Raw genomic sequence first — 23,188 nt, forward strand, 5'->3', positions numbered from 1 at the left:
TATTCAATTTAAATTCCATTTAAAATAACTATTAGGGATTTAAATACGCTGTAATTCGCCATAAACACAGTGTTAGATCAGGCGACTGGAGTTGAGGGCTGGAATTGAAATTCTGATTGAGATAATATTGTAATTAAGTTATAATTTAGTAAATTTGAAAACCACCCCGGCAAATGTCCCATGAAATCTACTCAGTGGCAGCCATTTTGTACAGACCAATGAGCATTTAGGGGAAATATGACCCTTTGCGTCATAGAATAGTCAAATCACATGCTCTTAAACTTCTCCCTAAATAATGGTATGCAGGCAACTGAAGACAGACCTGGTTAGTCTGTCAATTTGAGCAAGTACAAAATTTAACAAGGAGCAAAAAAAAAAAAAAAAAAAAACTTACTTCAAGGAAAAATAAGGGTTACTTGTGATGCAACGACAGTGACTACGTTCACATGTAAACTCTGTAACAGAGACATCCACATATTAAATAAACCTACTGGGGACTTAGTCAAACCATTGGTCAATTAACGGCTATTTGTTTTTCTGCTACTTTGAGCGGTATCCAATTAGCCCCCAACATTGCTCTGGCGCTAATTGACCCCCGCGATCGGCAAAAAACAGGGATTTTTCGCCGATTATCCCCGATGTTTTTTTTCACCCTATCCATTTATTCCGGTCGAAATAATAGGTTAGTTCTCCCGAAAACACATAGGTCCACGAGCTTATCGCGGACCTATGTGTTTTCACCTTTTTTTTTTAGGTGAACAAATGGAAATTATTGTGATTCTTTTTCGGGACACATCAAGTCCCGAAAAAAAAAAACCTAATAAGTGCCAGCATCAGGCCGACTTCAGGGCTAATTGGATACCCCTCCTTAGTGATGGAAATATAGTACTTGATTGTTTTTGTCAGGACCCGTACTTGTTTGTAGCAGAGGCCAGTTGACATTTTCACATTGCCCCCTCCTTCTACTACAACCATAAAGGCACAAAAATAAAAAATAAAAAGTTTAATCAAATAGCCCACATTTATTAATTAGGGAAATATGAAAAGTTAATTGTGAAGCATTAAACAAAAACAAAAAAAAACTTAAATATTCCTTTTCTAGCCTACCTTCCCATGCAACAGATCTAAATGTGGATTTAACTCTGCTGAACTTGACCACACAGCGTGTTATGTAATAGTTAGGTAAAACATATGAAACATGCACGCTGCTTCTAGTGATACCATTACACAGGTATTGCCTCCCAAACAAAAAAATATATAAAAAGCATGTCTATTTGGCAGCAAATTTAATTTTGCGTAGGTATCTATGGGGGCAAAAGTGGGTAAGCAAGGAATGCCACGAAAATCTGGTTTTAAATTGATCATTTTGCATTTTTTTTATTTTGTTTTTTTTTTGTTTTTCTTTTTTTTTAAACAGAAGGTGAAGATGTCTCATAGCTTAAAGTACAGGATGGAAGATATAAAACTTCTCAATACATTCATTTGTCCCTTGTAAAACCTGTAAGGGCTATACCAGCCTCAATCACCATTCTTAACGCTCAGCCAATAATTTACTCATTTGCCAACAACTAAGGTAGTGTAAAAACAACTTTATTTTTTTTTCTTTAAGTCCTTCAGTAGTGGGAGACTAGAAATGTTTTTTCTTTTAAACTAAGAGTGAGATGTCACAATAGAAAAAAAAAATAATAATGACTGGGCAGGTAGTGGAGAAATAAAAAAATAAAGTTAAAATATTTCCGTAAAAATTGCACCCCACTGCATCTCCTCTTGTAGATAAATAGTCAGAGAAAATGCAAGATGAAACCCTTTGCAAAAAACAAACAAACCGTTGAATAAGAGTCGTGTTGTAGGTTAATCTTGTTATTTCATATCTCACTCCTGTCTAACGTAAGGTAGTGAATGGAAAATATATCAATGCCACACCTAAAATTATTTATGTCAACATAAATTGGCCAGCCAAAATGGTGGGTCGGTCTGTGTATGACAGACTGTAAACATGAGGATGCGGTCAGTAGTGCATTTTTACGGTTGTATCCAGAGACGCATTATTGGAATGTAACAGTCAAATTTCCTTATTGGCACCACTGTAAAAGAAGTAGACAAAAAAAAAACAAAAACCTGATGGATAAAAGGTAAAAATCAGATTTAACTTAAAAAAAAAAAAAAAAAAAGGCGGGAGGCTTATGACATATTTTACAGATGAATTTAGACCCCTAAGTTGATATTCTGCCTAGAGATGATATGGTAGTACATTTAAGTATTTGAATTAGCAATTTGTACAAATTAGGAAATATATTTGGAAAAAACTAAAAAAAGGACAGCGCCACACTTTTAGTGGTTTTTTGAGCAAAAATTGTCTGGACGTACAAAACCATATAGGTCTACAAAGAAACTTTGCCTACCCCAATGCCCACATAGATATGTTTCGAGGTGGGCAGGTTAGTTTGGAACAGTATCTGGAATAAGAATAAACAACATTGTCTAGTGTTTGAGCCGCTTCTCTAGACTTCAAAAAGTTTGCTTATTATTCACAATTAAAAGGTGGACCTTGGGAGGAGTGCACCAGGAAATTTTAGACGGTAAAAAAAAGCGTTGACTGATAGCCCTTTAAATTTTGGCACCAAACATTTGTATCCGTTTATGGCCTTGGCTGGTGTCTATGGTCAAAACGAGGACCTAAATCACTGAAGCCAAATGTGTGGTCCATGTTCGAAGTCTCATCTGATGCAAACAGTGGTAGATCTCAATTATTGCCAAGGTGTAGGAGGGAAATGAGCCATGATCTGGACGAAGGGGAGGACACGGTTCTGGAGAGAAAGTCGAGCACCCTGGTAGCTGGAAGAATGGGGTCCAATTCCCTTTGCAAAATGGAAGTCATAACAGGATTCCACTTAGGTCCAAAATAAGATCCGATTGACGAACCATATGTTGTAACAGAAGTTCTGGTTTGGTGCAGACCCAAAAAGGCATGTTGAGGTTTTCATAAAAAGTCATTAGAGACAAAGGAAAGCCACGAAGGAAAGAAAGGTGCACAAACGTACAAAAGTTGTGCAAATCTTCCCTTTTTATCCCTTACACCTGTATGAGGGTCCAGAGGTTTCAAACGGAGGTCTCTGACTGAAGCCTCATGACAAACTTATGCGATTTGGGGTCCACAAATTCCTCAGACAGCTTAAAGAAGGGTATTTTTTTGGTGCTGACCACCAAACTGAAGTCTTGGCGTTTCAAGACGAACACAACCCCGTCTTTCAATCCATTGGTTACGGGTTCCTCACTGACTAATGTCCACTGTTTGGCTAGCCAGCGGTCTTTGTGATACTGTATGGTTGGCCCTGGGCCTAAATACCGCTCAAGAAAAGCCTGTCAGAAAAGAAATATAACATAATTAGACCGCATTCAAATTTTCATTCCCACTAACATAGTAATTCATAAAAAATAAATAAAAATAAAAAAAGTAGAAAAATATATATAAAAAAAAAAAAAAAAGTAGGCGATCCGAGGATGGACAGCCATTGCGGAACTACTCAGCATGCAAAGCATGATGGCCTTTGTAGTTCTAAAGCAGCTGTAGTGCTACAGGTTGCAGAACAGTTAACAATCCACCTGTTACCAGTGGAAAGAAAAATACAGTAATGACAAATCCACAATAACCTGTCTGCTGAAACACAAACCAATGTTTATGGGCATTATATGACTTAAAAAAAAAAAAAAAAGGGGTCTCCTAGCTTTTCACACTCTTTCATTAAAGGCTTTAGGGCGTTATCCACACATCTGCCCAGCACATGACAAAAGACTCCCCAGAGAGCCCACAATTAAATATAGATGAAAAGGCATGAATATTTATTGAAATGAGAGCGCAAGGAACAGTAAAGTCTCGATGTGTGTAACCTGAGGGAGGGACGTCTTTGGCTCTGTGCTTGCGCTGCAGTTCATACTAGCAACCAGTAGGTGGCAAAGTTATGTTTTCATCTGCCACCTAAACGAGAAAATAAATAAATTCTATATATCAGATTACAAAGCGGAGAATTTACAGCTAAATGAGGAGGGGCTGTAAACCACAAGCAGTACAACATGAAGCTTAACACCTCTGTGGGAAATATTTTATCCAGCACATCAGAAAAAAATAGCGCAATACCACCCCGTAAGGCTGGTTCCAATCCCTACTGGGAAATAAAATGTAAACAGCAGCAATATGAAAGCTAGCCGATGGACTAAAAGATATACAACAATGGAGGAAAAACCAAGATAAAATATTTTATAGCAAAGTGGGAATTTGCTTCATCAGAGAAATCCAGGGGGCAAGCGCGGGATTTAAAAACAGACACGTCGAATTAAAATGCAAGCTTCCATTATATGCCAAGGCAAATATCGTATTTTCAGCTATTTTGTTCAATGCCACAATGTTGTTGATATAGAAAAACGTACAGCACGTATGGCCCTTGCTGCAGTACAGCCTACAAATAAAATAATAAAATAGATGGCTTAACTTAAATGCAAGAAATAGACCATGCCAGCTAGTGGTCATAAGAGGGTACTGCAGCTCCCCACCATCTCCCTCAGATCAAGTCTACTGGCTTGGGGTGACATCAGACACCTGTAGACAACACGGGCTACAGTGACAGTAACAAAAAGACGCTTGAGGCAATGGCTCGCGCATCTCTGGTAAATCTGAAGAGCTAGCATGTTACCAGACAATAAAAAGCTAGTTGTCCAGTAAAGGTCGTTAAATGTTGACAACCGACCTTTGGCGTCATGTCATGTGTGATGCAGAACTCAAGGTGTTGAAGGATGCTCTCCATGGTGTGGTAGGGCTGCTGCTTTGTGGTGCGGAGGTACTTCTGCATGGCTCGGGCCATGGAGGCGAAGATGGCCTGAGCGGCCTCTCTTGGGTCCATGATCTCACGGGGGTTCTTCTGGTCTTCCTCTTGTAACCGCTTTATGTGAGTGAAAGCCTCTTCTACAGCGACCACCAACCTAGGGTGACAGCATCGGCCAGTTACCGGACCCACCAATATATAACAGTAGATTTAAAACAAAAAGTATACACCGCAACAAAACCACTGGCAGGACAATAAACTTTTTGGAATCCCAACTGTAAAGTGCAAGGTAATATTCTCAATGTTAATAAGTAATAAATAAATATTTGATGTGTACATATTGCAGTCATGCCTCCTAAGATAAGCAACGCTCTCACCAATCCTGCCGATTGCCGCCTCCTCACACTGCATTGGGCGTCAAACTTTAAATGTAACCTATTTTTTTTTTTTACGCAATTGGCGAAAAGGTACAATGACATCCAATGAAAAGCACAAGCGTTTCCTGAACTGCGCCCTCCGTGTGTCACCTGACTCTTGTGGTTATGTATAGGAGATCAAGTGAAAAGTCTTAAACTGAAAATGATATTTAGTAGACACAATTTCAACAATTCTTATTATTGTCAGTGACAAGAACAACGTGTAACTATGCCAAGATCATCTCCAGCGGGCAAAGGATAACAGCGAAACCTGCAAGCCTGCACAGGTTTCTGGATTCAGCGCCAAGCCTACGTAACTTGCAGCCTTCTCTGACTTATGAGGAGTGATTGGAGCCTTGGGATAAATCTGCTGACAGTTGGCAATCAGGGCCCATGAAATGTTTTGATCTGAAGACGCAACTATTGCGGCCCATTCATCTACAGCCCCGATTCCCTGTTCTGTCGTACCGATCCGACGATCAAAAAAGCTGATCTGCAGACATCGAGGGCTGATCGGGCAAGAAGACATCAATTTAAAAATCCCATCATTTTAGGATCGGGATTGATGAATCGAGGATTTCCAACACGTTGGATTACCCTAGTTCCCTGACTACGGCAGAACATGGATTTGGGGCAGTACATCGCAGCTGCATGGGCCCCATAAAGTGGTGAGGTTGGCAAGTTGGATACATAAGTACTGTTTCACACAATCATTTCAGAGGCATCGGTCCTCGTACCGATTAGTAACCTGTGACTCTAATCCCATCGCCCTCCAGTAGCTCTAAGAAATGCCCCTGGCATCAGTCAGCCACTCACGTGATGGGTAATGTGAGCCGACCTGCTGATTGGAGTAGGGCAGTGACACACACTCAGGCAGTGCTGCGTTTGGTACAGGCGTAGCGGCTCTAATTTTGAGACACGCCTACGCCAGAGCCCGGTATGGAATCATAACTGGCCATAAGTCACAAATTCACCGAATCTAGAGCCCCAGGCTCCATCAGCTGTACGACTGCGGCTTAAGTACCTCGCTTTCCGTTTCCGTACTCTCCGTTCATGCTCCGCCTCCTCGTAATAATACTCATTGTGGCTGTTGTCTCTCCTCCTGGCAGCTGCGGCGATCACTGCCCGGGACTGCCCTGTCGAGTTGTTAGTTGTGTTCTCTATAAAAATAAAAAATTTTAAAAAAAAATTACCGTTTATGAAATATCAAAATGGCAGACGTTGGTTAGTTCTGCAAAAAATACTACCACTATTGTACTGGAGAAAAGTACACTTTCAGGGTAGGATTCAATTAGCCATTAGGGTCCGCGATACGTTAACGGCAGTAAAAACCTTGCTCGTTTTTTGCTCGCATCTCTGCGCATTATCAGCGTCGGAACCTCGCGGCTGATTGCATTTCCCTCATAATGTTGACAGACCATCATGAATTCATTGAGAGAGGGAAAATGATCTACACTAGCAAAGAGTTTCCTTATACCAGGGTTAGGCAACAGGCAGCACTCCAGCTGCTGTAGAACTACACATCCCAGCATTCCCCGCCACAGCTTTGGTTTTAGGGCTTGCTAAAACTGTGGCAGGGCGTGCTGGGAGGTATAGTTCCACTGCTGCTGGAGTGCCACAGGTTGGCTGACTCTGCCTTATATCAAAGTTGAGGATAGTCGTACCTTAGTTAGTTCATGAATACTGCCTTCGTAAAGCAAAATGCATGAATTATGACCGTGCCCATATGTACTCAAGAAGGAGGCTTTGTACACTTGTGTGACATTATTACTTTGTAAAATTACCACCTAATACAAGATGAAAACCATTGATAAAAAGGGCTTAAAGGAGTTAGAGACGCTCAACTGGGTAATGGGACATATGGACAAAAAAATAATTTATGTAAATAAGATTAAGTGTCCTTTTTTTTATATAAAATTTCTCTTTATTTTATATCGACTATGAACACTTGATGATAAACAAAAGTGCATTTCTATCCGACATTGGAATAACCTTGGTATTAACCAGAAAACAAATTGCATTTTTAGAAAAATATAATAATCACCTAGCAATGCCATGTAAGGTTAATTCCAGTGTTACGGTGGAAATGGACTGATCTAGGGAGAGGACCAAGTGGGAAGTGCACTGAATACTTCCAAGGGTTAAAAGGGCTTCATTTACAAAGCCAGCCTGAAGCACAGAGGTATCTTTCAAGTCAGCAGAGAAGCCTAATGAGGCCTCAGTACATGTGACAGGCGAGCTTTGAAGTTACAGAGAACCATGGTTTAATATTCAACTCACGGTGCCCTAAAGGGCCACCTACCAGACGAAGATTTACTCCCATGTCTACTATGTAGGCGGATCTAGGGGTCAGGACTAAAGTGGGTGCGAGCATGAAAACCATGGCTGCTCCTTAATTTACATATATGCATTAATTGGTATATGGTTTTAATCTACAATGTTCAACTTCCCTACCAGAAGATTTTATGTTAAATGTGGGTCCAAAACTATCTCACTGCAAAATGTCATTATTTGCTTTGGACAAAAAAAAAATTGCTCTTTTCTACTGAAGAGTTTAGTATTCACACAATTTACCAGCAGAAGGCGCTATACTCTATAGCAGTGGTGGCGAACCTTGGCACACCAGCTTCTGTGGGACTACATATCCCAGCATGCACTGCCAGAGTTTTGCTATTAGAGAATGCTAAAACTGTGGCAAGGCATGCTGGGATATGTAGTCCCACAGCAGCTGGAGTGCCAAAGTTCGCCACCACTGCCAATAGACACCGTACACTGATCTGCAGTAATTCAGCAGCAGCTGGAGGCGTTTCCCATTTTAAAAAAAAAAAAAAAAAAAGAGAAGAGGTTGAGGTATCACAGTGAGAAGAGTGAAGAATTTGGACCAGTGGAAAAGATGCCCATAGCAACCAATCAGCTTTGCGGTAGTATTTATCACGTATATGCTATAATATGACAGATGAAAGCGGATTGGTTGTTACGGACAGCTTCTCCACTGGTCCACATTCACCGCTCTTCTCAATCAGCTTGTACCTGTCATTTTATAGAATGTACTTGATAAATACTACCTCGAAGCTGATTGGTTGCTATTGACATCTTCTTCTCTACTGGTCCCACTTCTCTGCTTTTTTTCACTGCTTTATAGATCAACCCCAAAGTCTCCAATTACCAACTCCTCTGACTAGAGTGTATGAGGCCATCAGAGATGGTGGGCCATACAAGCTTCCAAGCTGTCCTGGGCATTCCCAGCAATTAGCAAGTATCTCTATCCTCCTATTACATCACACTCTCAAAGAAATATACTTCAATTCCTGGCTACGGTGTCCAACAACTCAGCAGTCTCTGCCCTTCCCCATCACCTCATCCCTAGCTCATTCCTGTTTGAAGGTGACCCATGCGGAACAAATCTGTTCTTCCCAGCCTACCTTCCCCAACAACACTCTCCACCACTCACCTTGCCATTCTCCGTTCCTTCCCTCCTGTTACCAAGCCAAAGGTATCTCACTTTCCACCTCCGCTCCCTCAACCTGCTCCCTTGACCATGCAGTCTTCCAACTATCCACTCCAATGCCGCCCACTTCAACTTGGTCCTATCCACCACTATCTTCCACTCTACCTTCATACTTATCCTCCCCTTTTCTCAGGAAACCATCCCTTTCAATCTGTCCTTTCCAACATCCCGCCCATTTCACAGCTTCCCTTTGCTCCCAATCTTCATGAATGTCTTCTCGACAACTGCCTGAGCCCATATTCATTCCGCCCTCCTCGGGATTCTGTAGTCTGGTTTGGCCCTCTTCACTGAATCTGCACTCACTAAAGTTACCGATTATCTGATGTCAGCTACGTTAAAGGGTTACTTCTCCATTTACATGCTCCTTGACCTCTTCAGCACATTTAACACCCTCTTCTATTCAACAATTTCCGCTCCTTTGGAATTTGCAGCTCTAGTCTTCTCCTGGTTCCTCCCCTGACCTTTTTCCTCCTATCTTATCCTAACGACTTTTCCCCGTACCCAAGCCTACTGCCTCAGTGCCATCAATGAATGATCCCCAGCTTTACCCCCAAACATTCAGTCCCTCTCACAGTCAGGTCACCTCATCTTTCGTAATATAACCAAAATGCACCATTTTCTTACTTGGGAAGTAAACAAATCCCAGGTACATTTGCATAGCAACTCCCACTTGGACTACAGCAACCTTCTCCTCTCCAATCCATGCAAAAAGCAGCGGTGGTGCTTACTCTCCTAACCCACCAATTCTCATCCACAGCTCCTCTGCAAATCCAGACACTGGCAATTCACTTTTAGCTGCTCATCCTCAGAAACGTTCCTCATCATACATCACTGACCTCTTCATTCACTCTGACCTATGCCTCTCCTTCCCTCTCGCACTCCAAGACTTCTCCTACAAGCTGCTCCCGCCTAGGGAACTCCTCGCCTCACACTGACCAGACTGTCAGACAACCTACAATTTTTCAATATCTCCCTCAACACCCCCCATTTCACTCTTTCCTACCCTACCATTACTAGCTGCCTCCTGATTACGTCGCCTGCGCTGTCCACCTGCCAAGTACACCTGTAGTAGTGCATTGCTTCTTCAGTTTCCACTGGCCCCATTCCTCTAGACCAGCGTTTCCCAAACTCATTCCACAGGGAGCACTTACAGTGCAAGGTTTCCATTTTTCCTAGAAGGTAAACAGGTGCATCCATTACTGGCTGACACATTTTAAAAGATCTACAGGTGGAGCGAAATATTTCACTTGTGACTGTGAGGAGACCTGGAAAACATGCACTGTTAGTGCTCCCTGAGGAATGAGTTTGGGAAACACTGCTCTAGACTGTAAGCTCATGGCCCTTGCTAGCTTACGTCTCATGTAAGCCCGTCTTCTACCACCGTTGGTGCCCGTAATGTTTTATGCTGCCATTTTATTTAAGCAACTGTTAAGTTGTTTAACTTATACGTATGGCATCTGAACTTGTTCTTTTTGCTACTTGTCATTGTACCGATGAAACTTATTCTTCTACCACAAGTCCTGTTATTCATTTGTGGAGTCTTACAAATAAACTCTGGTGACAAGGAGACACTTAAACTATGTCTCAATGCCTGTCTTTATATGGAAGTGTCTTAACTAGAAACATAAAATAAATAAAAAAACATGTTCTTTATATACGACGTCACCTTCCGCTTACTCTCCACAACAGACCAAAGGAGCGTTTTGTAGGAGGGGGTCCTTGTGCAATCTCCATGCCAACCTACCCCCTGGAAGAAATCTACAGCTATCACTTATTAAGTCAGCTACCTGTTTGCAGCGTGACGGAAAGAGAAACTTGTAAGGGCTAATTTACCGACAACACTCAAGGGTGCAACCAGTCAGCAGCACTTTTCTGTCCTTTGGAAAAACCCCATAAGCACTGTGTAGTATATAACCTTTCATACGTATCTGGGAAGTCACAAGACGACCTAATAAGACAACTGATGCCCCTGTAATAGAAACCAGTATACCACATGTATGTTCTGGCTTTGCTTACAGATAAATACACTTTGCATACAGTCATTTAGTAATACAGCAAGTCATTATATTACAGTGTAGCCACCCAACAAGTGGCCGTGCCCCGTTTCTTGAGTACACACCGGCAAGTCTTACACAGGTTGTTTTACGGATTCAATTAAAAACACCAAAATATTATTTAGGCCAAGACCATCCTCTATTAATTCCTGACTGGAAAGGACGACCCGGAGGAAAAGCAATGACAACACAGATCATCTACATGGGGTTTTGGAGGAAACAAGGAGAAGACAGTAAGGAGAAGACCAGGGGGCTCTCCGGGAGAGAGAACGCCATCTCACCCTCTCCGAGGGAATAGACCTTGAAGCCAGACATTTTCTTGGACAGGATGGATTTTGGCAGGTTCAGGAGCGCAGGGTTGTAGACAGGGAAATCGTGATAATAATTTTCCAAAATCCATACGGCAACTCGTTGGATACTGTGAGAGGAAAACAGACAGAGGGTAGGGATATGTGTGTAGAGACCAAAATTACAAAATATAAAAGGTGTGGGAGGAAAAGGGAGACACAAGGGTAATACAGTAGGGGCATGGGGACAAAGCCAAGGAGACCCAGGACACTGCGGACACCCAGCGTGAACGACGATGGCGACTACAGAATGGGAAATGCACCGCTAGGAGGAGACGGGACTCATGGCTGTGCCTGCTTCTAGGGCTTATAGACTCAACTAGACCTTCAACAAAACGGTTCTTGGTTGTGACGTCCTAGAAATGGAGATTATATTACAGATATAAAATACTGAGAACATGCTGCAAAGATGCCCAAAGGGTCCATCGCTCTACACGCGACAAGCGTGAGAATTAATTTGGTGCCCAAACAAATAAATTGCTACGTCGGGCGCCCATTAATTATCGCCGCCAACAAAAAATTAAAAAAAGAATTTAATCTGGTGAGAAAGGTCTTCAAAATCTAATCATTTTTTAGCGATTGTTCTCCAACAATATGGTTTCATGTCTGCAGGTATCCATTGCACACACATTATAATAAGCCACGTGGATAGGAGCATTGACCCCAGAATCCTCTGCCAGCCATTGAATATTAGTTTGAGTGTCCTCTGGCAATGTAAAGCCTTAGAGGTTTGACTCTGTCTTTGGGAATTACTCATTGACACAAGGACTCGTTAATCCAAGGAGACATTACAAGGTTAATATTGCCCTACTTGTTCTTCCTATTTAATTCACAACTTGTGCAACCTATTTAATTATAATATTATTTTAAATTATTCTAAAATTACAGGGCAAGACATTTTTCATTGTTACGGTTCGGCAACCACCCGTAAAACTCCAGGCTAAACCAGCCTTTATTGTTCCCGGTTAGCTGTCAAGCACGGCTGACCATCTTAATCTTGGAGGTACAATGCTACTCATTTATGTTACAATGCTCAATGCAAACAATTTGTCACGGGACGTAGAGAAGAAACAAACTATCTTATTTACAGAACTTAATAAGTGTGCAGTAAATAAAACCAAATCTTGCTCTTAATTAACGATTCCTATTGATTGACTTTTTTGACAGAGATTGAAGGCAACATCTCACTCAAGTCAATGTATTTTTCCTCGTCATTGATTGCTTGGATTTTTTTTTGGGGCTACTATGCCTGGTACAGTCTACAGGCCTTGTACGATCTACAGTCTCAGTTATTCCAACCCCAACCCATTAGGAGAAGGATCTGGTCTTACCTTAAGTGGCCAACATTGTAGTGCCTGCTTGCCCCATCTGTGGACCTCACCACCTTAATGGTGAACTGCGGTTGGAGCTGCCTCAGCTCCAGCAGAACCACAGCCAAGTAGTGGACGAAGAGCAGGGCATCCACCAGCGACACAGCGTACTGAACTATTCCCTGGTAGTTCCTCTCCGCCGTCGTGAGGATGCGGACTGCGTAAAAAAGCCAGTAGGACACCACCAGCAGAAATATGAGCACCATAATCAGAGCCCGGAAAACGAACACTCTGGGGAAGAAAGCTTTGGGGCGACGGAAGAAGAGCGCCCAGCTGCCCACGAGAAGGATGAGGAGTTTGAAGGCCACGGAGATGAAGAGACCCTCGCAAGCCGTGCCACAGGCTTCCAGATCCCACGGTAAAATTTTGGGCAACAGCATAAAGGCAATAGGGGTCAGGAAAGAGATGAGAGCTAAGGCTCCGCCAATAATGACCCCAAAGTGCCGCGAGCAGTCCAGTTTGGCACTGTCCTCCATGTCCTTAGTGATACGTGTGATGTCATCGTGGGATATGCTGTGCTCAGAGGTTCCTGTGACCACCGTGGTGGTTTCACCCCAATTGTCATCCTGCAAAATCAGGCAAACAATAGATTAGTAAATAATATGGCAGAAAAAAGCGTAAAATACTCTAGATTCTCGTTCTCACAACGACCATCCAATCCTTTAACCCGAGACATTTATCCCAGCAGGATTCAATATAGGACGCAAATAGCCAATCACTGTACTGCACAGCTTTATGCCCTCCCCATTCTACAGCAATGTTTAACCAGCCCTTTAAATAGGCCAGCCTTCAGCAAAGGAATGGGACAGACCATGCGATGGGCGTATATAAACAACGCAAACATACTAGGCATGCTATAAGCTTTGGTGTATATATATATATATATATATATATATACATATATATATATATATATATCTCAGCATATATATCTCCTTCCGGACCCCAACCCATTATACAGCGCTGAACCCGTCGTGGTGGGAGTCTGGATTATTACAGTGTATCTGGCTCCCACCTTCGCTGGCGACACAAGTTACACGTTCACGTGATGCTATCTTGACGCTGTCAAACTTGTAACAATTATGAAAAACATAATTTATTTTTAACCAGCATGTAATTAGACTAAAATGATCCTGCATTTCTAAACTCCCCCGTCATCAGTATTGTAATGCGATGGAGATTGGGGGGAAAGAAAAGAATAATGTTAACGTTTAAACACCAACTACTGTTGTTTAAGCATTTTATTAAATTGTCCCTCTTTATAATGTGTTTTGCTAGATTAAAATGTAGTTGAACAGCACTACTGGGAAAAACAAACATGGTCTTAAAAATATCATGATTTACTATATTGCTGTGAAAAGCAACTATATAGAGAAAGCCTTAAAGGAGGTTTGGTCACAATCTGTTTCGGAAGGTGAAGAGACTGTTCAGCTATTTCACCACTGGGGGCACTGTTCTATAAAAGTACATGGAGGATGTCAGAGTTTACCTCCGATTAGGGAACAATAATGGCCGTCTATTAGCTACTCGCGCCATGCAAGATGTCTGGCGCAAGTGAGACCTCAAGTCCCTTGCGCCAGGCGTCTTTTTCACCTGAAAATTCATCTTAATCGACAAACTGCTTAACAAAATGGCACTGATCAATTTGATATGCGACATTTGTACAACATCTGCGTAAACGGTTTACGAAACACAACAGAACTTGGCGTGGAAGAAAGCCGCGGCCATGCAGCACTTTGTATACAAATTCAGGCTCCATCGCACACAGATATACAAGGGTCACATATTAAATGAGTTGTCTCGAGAAGCGGTTAGTCGCATGGGTTTGCAATTCAGACGCATTTTTGGACGAAAAGACGCTCGTCACAAGCAGAGTCACACAGAACCTGGCGATTCGCGAATGGACTGCAGCAATAGTGCATGAGTACACAACATCTGCGCGTGTGTGTGTAATATATATATATATATATATACACATATACACACACACATATATATATATATATATATATATATATATATATATATATATACACACACACACACACACACACATGCATACATATATACACATACACATACACACAGTATATAGAAAAAAATTTTTTTCCTCTTTTTAAAAAAATATAAAATAAAATTGAGGTAAATTTGTACAGTGGGCTGGTTAATATAGTTTCCACAGTAAGAGTCCACCACTATCCCAGCGCCTCTTCCTGCCCTCGACATGGCCTGGAAAGAATGACATCACCAGTGACCAATCACAACGTGCCGTCTATTAACCTGCGTACTGGCAGCTGACTTCAGATCAGCTCACACATTCTCCCTGGCAACAGTCCCTAAGGGGAAAAGGGCCGAGGGCACGCCTCATTTACACACCCGGCTGCCTGTTAAATGTTGCCGCGTCCCGGCAGTGACAGCTTTTAGGCTGGAGACTGGAAGCAGATAAATGCTGCAGGAATCAATAAGCTCTCCCGTTAATTACCTCTGCAGACACCCATGGAAAATAATTAGCCACAAGGACTGGAGGACGTAAGGCGAGAGCACCAGCCACCCCGGCTCCGCTGCACTGCAGAGCACTCTACGCTCCATCCCACTTAACAAGGAAAATTCTGCACTCCCTCCAAAACGTTCTGCAGGGCTACAAATACGTTGAACCATTGTGCACCTTACAATGTGGAAAATACCAGCATGCAAATCATTTTATTCACCGTTAAAATTAGGACAGTCAAAAGGAAAAGCAAAAATAAAAAACGGAAAATATATCAGGATTTGCGTGGGGCTGAAACTCATTTTTTTTTTTTTTTTAAAGCATCATTATTAAAGATGGCATTTCAAATCCATTTTGCTTGTGTATGTACTAAGACAAAATACAAAACAACTAACATCTAATGCCATGAGCACTTACCCTCTCTTCCCCTCTTGTGGACTCATTGTCTAATAAGGGCTCTCCAGGAGCCTGGATAGTGACCGACTTGTCCCCCCGACTACTGCCGTCCCGGCTTTTAGAGCGATGCCGCTCCCTCCGATCTCTATAAAGAAAGGATAAGCAAATAAAATAATGTTAATTAAGCTATATTAGGATTGAACCCTATGTTCTATATAACAAAGGCGCTATTTGTACGGTGTTATTTAGTACACCCATTGCATAGACACAGGGAAGGCGGCCATTTTGTAGGGGAGTTGAATCAATATCCTGTGGAGACTGCGGCCTATCAAATCACGAGGTACTTGCACGATCATCAAGAACTGAAAGAGCCATTTTGTGAGATGAGACACAAAATGGCTGCCTCCGTGTGATAGGACAAGTACCTGGCGAACAAAAAAGCAGCAATGCCATATATTGGATCCATAGCGCAGCCTTCCAACTTCTGCCATTAGAAACAAATGTGTAATATAGAGAATTTTAAACCAATTCCGCAGTCTGTTCGCACCTGTGCTTGCGTGAACTCCGGGACTGGCCCGATTTGTAGGAGTACCCAGAATATTGGGACTCGTTGTCCATGTTTTCAGAGAAGCGTCCTTTATGGCGATCCACGTTGACGGATTTCGGTTTCCCGGATCCCGGAACTGCAGCCAACACGGCCGCGGCCTCTTTCAGTACTGGCTTTTTCAGGCCAAAGGGCGCAGCCAGAAAATCGACTTTCACCTTGAGGGACTCTATTTTGATAGGCGGTCTCGTTCCGTCTCATAAGAAAAATAAGGACACCTAGGATTTGACAGCTAACAGGAGATAAACGGTTAAGCCCTGTGCAAGCTTTGGAATCACCAATTTACAAAATAAGTTAACCTAGCACTAAACTTATAATTAAATTTACATTAAGCCTGAAGAATTGCTTGTATGTATTAACTCCACACTGAAAAAAAAACCCAGGCAGCCAGTGAATGCTGGCAACGTTTATTATAGAGGTAGCATGTAACATTATACACCAACGTATGTAACTTTGGCACGGTTATGCAGTCTCCTTTAACCAATCATGGTGCTAACGAGACATGAACCCACCTGCAGAATGAAAGAATGCTCATTACTGTATTTACCAAATCGCCCCGGGGGCAGTTTTCTGTTTAAGTTTCTGTGACTCTCAGTAGTTTTGTTTACCCATCACATCCGTGGGTCTTTTACACTGGGCAAAGTAAACAGATGGCGGCCATTTTGAAACCTGCACTATTTATTTTTCACGAGATCATAGAACATCACTTCTCTAGGAACTTGTCAAAAAAATCACTGAGGTACTTCATGAACTTAAACAAGGCAGGATTATTTTGATAAAAACAGTATAAATATATTACTTCAGGCTAGACAATGACTGCCTGTAAACCATTCGCACACTGGGCGGGATGTAATAAGGCTAAAATGCGGTCAAAACTCCAAAAAACTACAGTTTTCAGAGTTGCAGCCGCATTTCCCATATGTACAAAGCTCCGGAATGTGATACTGTCAGGTGCTCGGACTATAGATGGTGGTGCCTGAAGCACTTCACAGGTTATGTATCAGAGGGAAAAAAAAAAAATGGTATAACCTTTATGTTTTTGTTGAAAAAATATGGTTAGAAAGCTCAGAGATGGGAGTACCCTTGTTTAGGGATCATTTTCAGGTTTTGCTTCAGTATAATGCCCAATCTAGGGAAAACTAAATTACGCCTAGGTATCTATACTGGAAACATACTAGGATAGACTGGAAATTGTCATTTATCATATGGACCTGGTATTAGGAGGAAGAACTATATCTCTTTGTTGTTTGTGAAGAAGAAATGACATTTCACCTCCTGCAGCAATTCAAATAAAAAATGTTCACTGATCTTTATTAGTGCCCTGAGATAATTACAGATACAGCAGCATGCAAGATGGAACCTGTCAGGGTGAAAACGGCAACACAAAGTATAAGGTGAATAAAAAAATTGAATTAAAGGCCCCAGCATATATCTGCAATGTTTTGGGCAATTCCCCGATCCCCAGACGCTGTAAGGACAGGGCATCAGCAAAATCAAACATCTTTGGTTACCCCTATTTGACGATCCCGACCAAAATATGATCAGGATCAACAAATCGGGGATATTTAACTTGAAGATTCCTGAATATATCACTGATCATCGATGGCTGCCGATAGGCATTGACGACTGGCGGTCTGATCTAGGCATCGGCCGGCAGATGTATGGGGCACTTTAGAAAAGTTTGCCTGGGGAACTAAGTGAAGAGAAGATTGTGGCGGTATATATATATATATATATATATACTACTGTAATTCTTATATGGGCAACGCCAGAGGTATTCGGCGAAGGCTAAGTTCTGCGTATAATGGGTGTTTAAAGAAATCTTGTAAAATCAGAAGGAGTTCCGCACACGATACTAATCGGTGAGGCCTAGTATTAGTTTAGTAGCCTATATAGTGTGTCTCTTTCTTGCTGCCGAAACCAAAAATTGTCCTCAGTCCCTCATCTAGAGGGCGCTTTATGCGATTTAAAGTACATATCGGCCTGTACAATAAAACCGACACAGAGCTCCTGTAAGATTCCATTAACCAGGCCTGTCCGGAAGGACTAGGTTACGTACCTTCTATAGGTCTATTGTATAAGCCTTTCAGGGGCGGATTGTATCGTGGGAACGTTTCCATAAAGCCAGAGGTCGAATATGAATATGTTGTAATCCATTAACAGTTTCTACCAGGGGACCATCGGACGGAACGAACTAAGAGGATCCTGTGGGGGTCAATGATCCTTGGTGTAAGACAATTAACCCTTTGTTCTCGGACGGTTTGGAAAACCAGCGCACAGGTAAACAATAGCAAGACTAATAGGTCACATGATAAAATCAGGTGACCATTCTTTGAAAATGACAGCAGACATCGGATTGGCTACAGCCACAGTTTTGTCTAAATGCAAAATAATTAAAAACAAATGTATGCTGAAGAAAACAAATAAAATGCAAACAATTATATTAAAGCAGTTTTAATGTGTATTTTTTATTTATTTATTTTTTATTTATTTTTTTTAAGATTGCATTGAAGAAAAAAAAAAAAAATTGCAAACATACTTAACTATGCATTGAAACAGAAGCACTGGGAAGATCTTTTAAAAAACCATATATATATATATATATATATATATATATCCACGCTTTGCATATGTCAACCCATTTTGCATATGCTTTGGCTGCGTTGTAAATTGTATTGCTAGCATGCATTAATGAATGAGAAACACGTGAATTCTTACACGTAAAACAAGTTTTAAAACACAATGGTGGCAAGCACAACCTATGCCTGACGTCAGCTTTTGAAGTGTTAAGCGTCCCCAGCTGGTATATTTTGTAAGCGATTGGCCGATATGATAATGAAATATCAGACAGAACCATGGGTATTTAGCGTATTAGCAGACAGACTATCTTGACGCGGGTACAGTTTTGACAGACCCATCTTTGATGACATTTGCCGCGACGTGTATGGCAAGGTAATTGCGGTTGGGGGGGGACAATATGACTAGGCCTGGTTACCATAGAAACGCTACTAAAAAAGGGCATTTAAAAAATAGAGACCGTCATGTTCTGCTTCCAAGCGCTGGTTTTGGACGGACTAATGAAGACAGGGGTCAGGACGCTGCAGTCGGGAAAGGCTTTTGTCCCGGATGCCGGATTTTTTCGGATCCATCACCATGGAAACCCAAAAAGGCCTCCTCTCTGCGCACCTCCCCCCTCCCCCATATGCCCCTGTGGTTTCCTAGGTAATGGTAGACAGGTCCAAAAGCATCCTCACAAACAAATGCATGGAGAGGATCGGGGTGGAGAAAGTGAAAGGCAGGGTGGAGGGCGAGCCGAGAGCGAAACAGGAATAAGGGAGGGAATGTAAAGAAGAAAAAGGGAAGAGGAGGAGGGAGGGGGCATTTTGTAACTCTTCTCCTTTTGTTTAGGAAGAAGGGATCAGATTTCTCCAGGGAGACTAACTAAAAAGGCCTGGGGGGGGGGGGGGGAAGAGATGACATTTTACACCCTTCAAAACCAGCATTTTATATTATATACACCATCAATTTATTCCCTACACTGTGGATGAACAGGATAGGTGAGAACTGTCACTAATAGGGACCTAAAATGAGAAGAAAAAATAAAAATATATATATATATATATATATATATATATATATATATATATATATATATATATATAATTTTAGGTCCCTAATAATGACAGTTCTCACCTATCATGTTCATTTACAGTGTAGGGACTAAATTGTCATCCCCACCCCTAAAAAAGCAGGGGTCTAAGCCATATCGCCTAACAAAAAGTAAAAAAAAAAAGAAGGTACATTTTTTAAATTGTATTTATTTGGTTTCAATCTACTTCCCACCTATCATACAATTGCAAGATCAGGAAAAATCACCGCTACGATTTAATGTGCACCCGTTTGCATACAGTGCAGGCAGCCACTTTGGAGCCAGCGACTGGGCTGCCCTCTAAAGGCGCACCAACACTAGCAGATGAGGTAACGACAGAGCGATTACGGCATCGTAATCGTACCATCGTTCCCCATCCCCTGCAGTGCCTACACTGAATGATATGGCGTTCAGTGTAGGCACCCTCCATCATCCCTGAACATGGCCAATCTTTCATTATCGGCAGATTGACCGGCATGTTCAGGCCATGACTGATGTCAGAAACGACCAGCGAGAGCGCACATCGCTGGTTGTTTCTGACATTCTAGTGCACGATTAATAAGCGATTACGACATCGTAATCGTGCAGTCGCTCATTAATATCCGCAAGTTGATACGCGGCTTTAGGAACATTGGTTTCATCCAGAACGAGGCTGCCGCTACAGTGTGTGCGGGACAGGTGCGCCTACAAAGCATTTAACACACACGCATTGACCACAAGTTCTTATTCTGTATCAGCCCATTATCTGCGTCTCTAATATGCTCCTTGGAAAGAGAGACGTCTGGAGATTTAAACCTCCGGTAAACGAATAAGCGCAGCGTAATATGCGAGCGCATTATAATTACCAACAATGCGCAGCACTGGAGCGAGCAGGCCTAGACCTTGTTTAAATTTCATCAACTTGCTAAACCGCCAGTATGCTGTCCCCCATACGTAAATCTCATGACATACACTTGCAGAACATTTACAAGGAGGGGCATAGTTACACCTTAAAAAAAATAAAACTACAATAGAGACCGATTGTTAATACCATAATAACACATTAGTAAATCAGCTAGCAATGTATAGGAGGCAGGTCAGGTGCCTACAACCAGTACAACCCGTTTCCTGCCTCGTTGTGTGTGTCTAGTCCAAAGGCCGCAGAGAGGCAAAGAGTTGAAGCCCATCCTACATGAGACTCAACCCCTTCAATAAACAGTCTAGGCTGGCTTTTGGAGGAATGGCATCAGCCCTCAGGCTCCCCATTAAGAGTAAGTCCAGCACCAACCCTGGTTCCATCCTCTAACAATGGTTCACTTTTAATAATGCAGTTAAACTTTTTATTGGCTAAAGAGAAGAAAGCAAGACAACTTGATTCAACAGTCTCCCCATCATACTTCGAAAGCATTGGACAAAGTAGGAATTTACTTTCAGGCTTATATATGTATACCAGAGGCATCACTCAATAGTGTTCATTCTAGCACCCAGCACCTGACACCTCTTTTCTGCCTGGGGTGTGGCTCTCTGTTCTGGTGCTTCTAGCACACTCAGCTGATGTAACAAACTGCTGTGATGCAAACTAGTGTGCTAGAAGCACCAGAGAGCGACATCCCACGCAGGAAGTGGGCCTTGCATGTGACAGATGCAGGGTGCTAGAATGAACACTACTTGACTAGTCAAATTGCTTTTGTAATACCCATGGGGTGCTGAGATGGGGAGAGGAAGGTATCAAGTTTGGAATCCAGCCCTATCAGGCCTAGCATTGGGGGGGGCAGGCAGACCAGCAGCTTCCTATTGGTCCGTACAGTCACATCATCATAGCTGGCTAGCACCTGTCCCTCTGAAACTCCCAAAACTCAGGAAGAAAGGCTGCGTCAGGGCAAGGACGTATCAAAACGTTTCCTGAGCCCATCATCTGGTAAGGGAGATTTATCAAAGATATTACATTTTTTGTTTTTGTTTTACTATTTTGCACAGAATTCGCACTGCGTATAAGATTAACGTTGGAAGGGAAACACCTAGTAAAATACGTACTGTAATTTTCCAAAAAAAACATGGCATTTTAATCATTTGCAATTTGGGGAACTGGAGATTATTTTTTTTTTAAGTGGACATATTCCCACCTCTCCCCCAGGTTTGATATCGCTGGATGACAAAATTGTATTCCAGATAATCAAAGAAAATAAAAAAACAACATAGCAAAACTCATCTGGCTAGCCATTAGACCGTCAAGGGTTGTCGTTCTGCAATGCTTTTGCCCAGTGGTAAGAAAATAAATAAAAACAAGCTGTTAGTAGGTGCAAAGTCACAGAAATTCCCTGTTTTAAGTTCAAATATGTGGGGACTTGCTTCAGAACCCCTTGGACACCCCTCCACCCATAATAACTAATTAAGCAATTGGAAGTTTCCAATTAGCTTAATTAGTCTGATAATTACATGTCATTATTGGCTGTTAAAAAATAGCATCAAATTACCCCCAAGTTAACCTTCATTCGTTAATTTCTGCAACCCAAATTTAATTACACTATTTTTCATGTAAACGAAAAATAGCTTTTACAGTTTAGTTTTTTACATTTTAAAAAAACTGCTCTAAAATTACCCCAAAAACACAATTTTGAGTTTTAATAAAAAAAAAAAAAATTCTGTATTATATATACACACACACACAATTTTAACTTTTTTTTTTTTTTTTTTAAATATATATGCTCAAATCAGCCATTTACAGCATTTTAAAATATAAAAATATTTGTCTTTCAGAAATTAACAGTGTTACCCTTTTTTTGGAGAGGGGGGGTGAGGGGTACAGGCTGTTCTACAAAAAATTAAAGTACTTGTGGGTTTCTGTCGAAAAAATCTCAACCATTAATTTTTCAATTGGATACTGCTGGTATCGAGAGCATGCATACTCGTGGTAATGTAAAAATGGTCGCGGTAGTGGCCGCAATTTTTACCACCAAAATCTCACGCCCACTTGAATATGCCCCCTAGACCACCACATGACACTTACTGGGTTCAGAGTGCAGTAAACACGGCCTTTGATTAGTCGGACTGATCCTACGGACCTTTATACATCTTAAGCTGGAACTTGGGATTCAAATATGTAAAAACCTGGGGTCCTGAATGGCTCAACATTGAGATTCCTCACAGGAGACTTTGCGGGACACCAAAACTCTGCAAAAAAAAGGAAAGTATTAGAAATGATATAAATACAACAAACATAAAAGCAACTGGCAGACGGAATTCATGATGGAGCAAACCATCAACCCGCCATGAACACCACCGGGGCCCGTGGCACGAAATGGATTACTAGGCCAAGCATTGGCCACAAAATGGCTGCCTCCGCTACATGTAGGTGACATGGTGGATGGTTAAATGCTCCAGTTTCTCAACGTTCCTTTTATCAGAGATTGAACGTGGTATATTCATGCAGATATAAGCTGTACACACCATATAAAACAGATCTGCACATATCAAACGGACACCTAACAAACCCTGGCAACAAGGCCAGCCCAAAACAGAGTATATATTTACTATGAACACTGCCGGCATGTATTATGCAG

At 41.8% G+C, this 23,188-nt stretch overlaps 1 protein-coding gene across 3 annotated transcripts in view; it reads right to left on the reverse strand.

The window, feature by feature from the left end:
* Positions 1 to 1,038: 1,038 nt before the first annotated feature.
* VANGL2 (VANGL planar cell polarity protein 2) overlaps positions 1,039 to 23,188 on the reverse strand; it is a 56,326-nt gene continuing 34,176 nt past the window's right edge. For 2 of the 3 annotated variants that reach the window (XM_088467583.1, XM_088467584.1), the window contains 8 exons: positions 22,636 to 22,799; positions 15,944 to 16,232; positions 15,418 to 15,541; positions 12,474 to 13,078; positions 11,077 to 11,213; positions 6,258 to 6,393; positions 4,743 to 4,974; positions 1,039 to 3,360 (listed from right to left, as the gene is read on the reverse strand). In XM_088467583.1, the coding sequence (XP_088323709.1) occupies positions 3,100 to 3,360; positions 4,743 to 4,974; positions 6,258 to 6,393; positions 11,077 to 11,213; positions 12,474 to 13,078; positions 15,418 to 15,541; positions 15,944 to 16,014 (1,566 nt within the window). In that variant the 5' untranslated portion in view covers positions 16,015 to 16,232; positions 22,636 to 22,799 and the 3' untranslated portion in view covers positions 1,039 to 3,099. Of the gene's footprint in view, positions 3,361 to 4,742; positions 4,975 to 6,257; positions 6,394 to 11,076; positions 11,214 to 12,473; positions 13,079 to 15,417; positions 15,542 to 15,943; positions 18,439 to 22,635; positions 22,800 to 23,188 lie in introns of those variants that run through there. The other variant, XM_088467585.1, reaches the window with a different exon arrangement.

This window comes from Taudactylus pleione, unplaced genomic scaffold (assembly GCF_031769625.1).
Source record: "Taudactylus pleione unplaced genomic scaffold, aTauple2 ptg000073l, whole genome shotgun sequence".
Lineage (NCBI taxonomy): Eukaryota > Metazoa > Chordata > Amphibia > Anura > Myobatrachidae > Taudactylus > Taudactylus pleione.